The 2,859-nt window shown below is 47.3% G+C and overlaps 1 protein-coding gene across 1 annotated transcript; it reads left to right on the top strand.

Moving 5' to 3' along the window:
• Positions 1–2,196, top strand: LOC102714190 (pentatricopeptide repeat-containing protein At4g14170-like). Its single transcript, XM_006655252.3, has one exon. It carries the CDS (start codon positions 85–87, stop codon positions 1,279–1,281), a length of 1,197 nt encoding a protein of 398 aa, XP_006655315.3. The 5' UTR covers positions 1–84; the 3' UTR covers positions 1,282–2,196.
• Positions 2,197–2,859: the final 663 nt, after the last annotated feature.

Genomic DNA, 2,859 nt, shown 5'->3' on the forward strand with positions numbered 1-2,859 from the left:
CACCGGTGACACCAAACCTCCTTTCCCACCCCTCCCGCGCTCCGGGTGAGACGACGGTGGCGGGCGTCGCCGCAACCGCTCCGAATGCCGCCGGACCCCGCCGCGCTCTCGTCCTTCAACGCGCTCGTCGCCTCGCTCGCGCGCTCAGGCCGCCCCGCGGACGCGCTGCGCGCCTTCCGCGACATGCTCGCGCGGGGTGTCCGGCCCGACCACTTCACCCTGCCGCCCGTCCTCCGCTCCTGCGCGCTCAACGGCTCGTCGGTCCTCGCCGCCTCCGCCCACGCGCTGGCACTCAAGATCGGGGCCCAGGGGAACCTCTTCGTGGCGTCTGCGCTGGTGCTCTGCTACTCTGGACTGTCCAACCTCCCCGACGCCCGCAGGCTGTTCGACGGAATGCGCGCGAGAGATGCCGTCCTGTGGACCTCCATGCTGTCCGCGTACGCTCAGGGCGGACATCCGGAGAGGGCGCTGCGATTTTTCCAGGGGATGGTGGTGGCTGGGGTGCAGCTGGACGCGGTGGTCATGGTTAGCCTTCTTCTCGCGTGTGGGCAGATTGGGTGGCGCCGCCACGGGAGGAGTGTGCACGCATGTTGCATTCGGAGGCTCCCAGGGCTGCCTCTGTCACTTGGAAACGCTCTTGTGGACATGTACGTTAAGTGCGGCGATTTTGCACTCGCTGAGAGGGTGTTCGCAGGGATGGCCAGGCGGGATGTCATCTCCTGGAGTGCGCTTATTCTTGGCCATGGTCTGAATGGGCGTTCTGATGTTGCATTGAGGCTTTTTGATGAAATGGCAGCTGAGGGAGTTAAACCAAACTCTGTCACCTTTCTTGGGGCACTGTCAGCTTGTGCGCATTCTGGCATGGTTAACAAAGCTTATGCAATCTTCGAGGAGATGAAATGGCATGGCGTGGAGCCTGAACTGAAGCATTACTCTTGCATGGCTGATGCGCTAGGCAGGGATGGCCGTGTTCTTGCTGCAGTGAAGCTCATAGAGGAAATGCCCTTCCAGCCTGATGAGGCCATGCTTGGAGGTGTATTAGCAGCATGCCGAGTGCATGGGGAAATGGAAGCTGCTGAACGGATTTCCAACAAACTGATGGGCATGTCACCTTCAAAGAGTGGCTACTTCATGAGCTTGGCAAACATATATTCGGATGCTGGGAGGTATAGTGATGCCGAGAGAATAAGGGGCTTCATGAAGGAAGTAAAAGTTGACAAGCTTCCTGGATGTAGTTCTGTTGAATTTGATGTTTCTGTTTCTGAACCAAGATCTGGATGATCAGTTCATATAAGGGAAGCGATTTGGGATTACCTAGCAGTTAAGCCTGTCTGGTAGCATACGCTCTGTGCAGTATATGATTTGGTACGTATAGGTGCTTAGTAAATGGAAGAGCAAATGGGACACATGTGCAACTCAAATGACAAGCCTTTGAGCCTATTACATTCCATACGTTTGAGCTACTGTGTTAGTGGTGCCATGAAATAAAGTCTTTTCAAGCTGAAAGGACAAGAGGATGATGAAAAATGAAAATGATGAACATGTATAAGAAACATGCAGTTTTCCTGGATGTCACTAAGGAGAGAAATTGTCAACCATATGTGGCTCTTGTTTGTTAAGTTGCTAGTGGGAGGCTGGGAGCGAATGTAGCTTCTGATACTGACACAAGATGGTCTCAAATTTAAGTTGAGCTCTCACACAGTCTCATGTACTCACTGGGAATGAAGAAAATGATAGGGCTTGTTCATTGTTTCAATTTTCTGTCCATGATGGTCTGATGCAAGGAAACTGGAGATAGGAAATATTAGTCTTAACTATTTCAGTGGCTTCTATGGCTAATGGTCACTACTGGAGAAGTGAAGATTGTGATAGGTTAAACGCTGCTGCTGTTCAAAGAATCAGGTGATTCTTAAATACTACAATCCCTTGAGACGACAGCCTTTAGCTGCTCAAAATTTGCAGTCCTTGAACTGTGAAGAATGATGAGTACTTGTTTGTGCAAATGGCTCTGCATGCAGTGGTTAGGTATCTGTATGACAAGTCAATAGCTAACAGGTATGTATTGAACTCGACTTGCAAGCATTTCATTCATTTCTTTATGCCAGTGCTCTGTGCATTGACATAAATCAAGTGCACTTGTTGTCCGCATCGTGTGGTATATAGCTTGGTTGCAATAGTGGAATGCTAGTTATATGAGCATGAAGTTATACTATTCATTTTCACTGCAAGTACACTACTACCTCCGTCCCATAATAACTTTATTTTTCATTTTTTCGTGTCCAACGTTTGACCATTCGTCTTATTTGAAATTTTTTTGTGATTAATATTTTTATTGTACTAGATGATAAAATATGAATAGTACTTTATACATGACTAATTTTTTTAAGTTTTTGTACAAATTTTTTAAATAAGACGAATAGTCAAACATTGGACACGGAAAAACAAAAAATGAGGTTATTATTGGACGGAGGTAGCAGAAACTAACATTTCAATGGTTAGCATGTTCAGTGTCATGACACTGTCTTCTTACACGAGGGATGTCAATTTTGCCCACGGGGTATGAGTTCCCGTCGGTACCTGACCCGACGGACATGGGTATGGGCGTAATTTTTTGCCCGTGGGCATACCACATGTGACCTGACTATCTAATGGGTAGCAGCTAGGTTTTAATTTTTACCCGTGGGTAACTCGCGCCCAACCCAAATACATATAGGATGATCAATAGACTTTTTTTTACCCAATTAGCCCATATAAAAACCATATATATATCATTGAGATATTTTGGTTGGTTAGTAGTTCACTATTTTTAAGTCTGATACTATGATTTTGATATCGTTGTTTTTTTATTGTAGTTTTGAG

Source organism: Oryza brachyantha, chromosome 5 (assembly GCF_000231095.2).
Source record: "Oryza brachyantha chromosome 5, ObraRS2, whole genome shotgun sequence".
Classification (NCBI taxonomy): domain Eukaryota; kingdom Viridiplantae; phylum Streptophyta; class Magnoliopsida; order Poales; family Poaceae; genus Oryza; species Oryza brachyantha.

Coding starts and splice junctions, on each gene's coding strand:
- LOC102714190 (XM_006655252.3), top strand. CDS start 85: ATGCCGCCGGACCCCGCCGCGCTCTCGTCCTTCAACGCGCTCGTCGCC.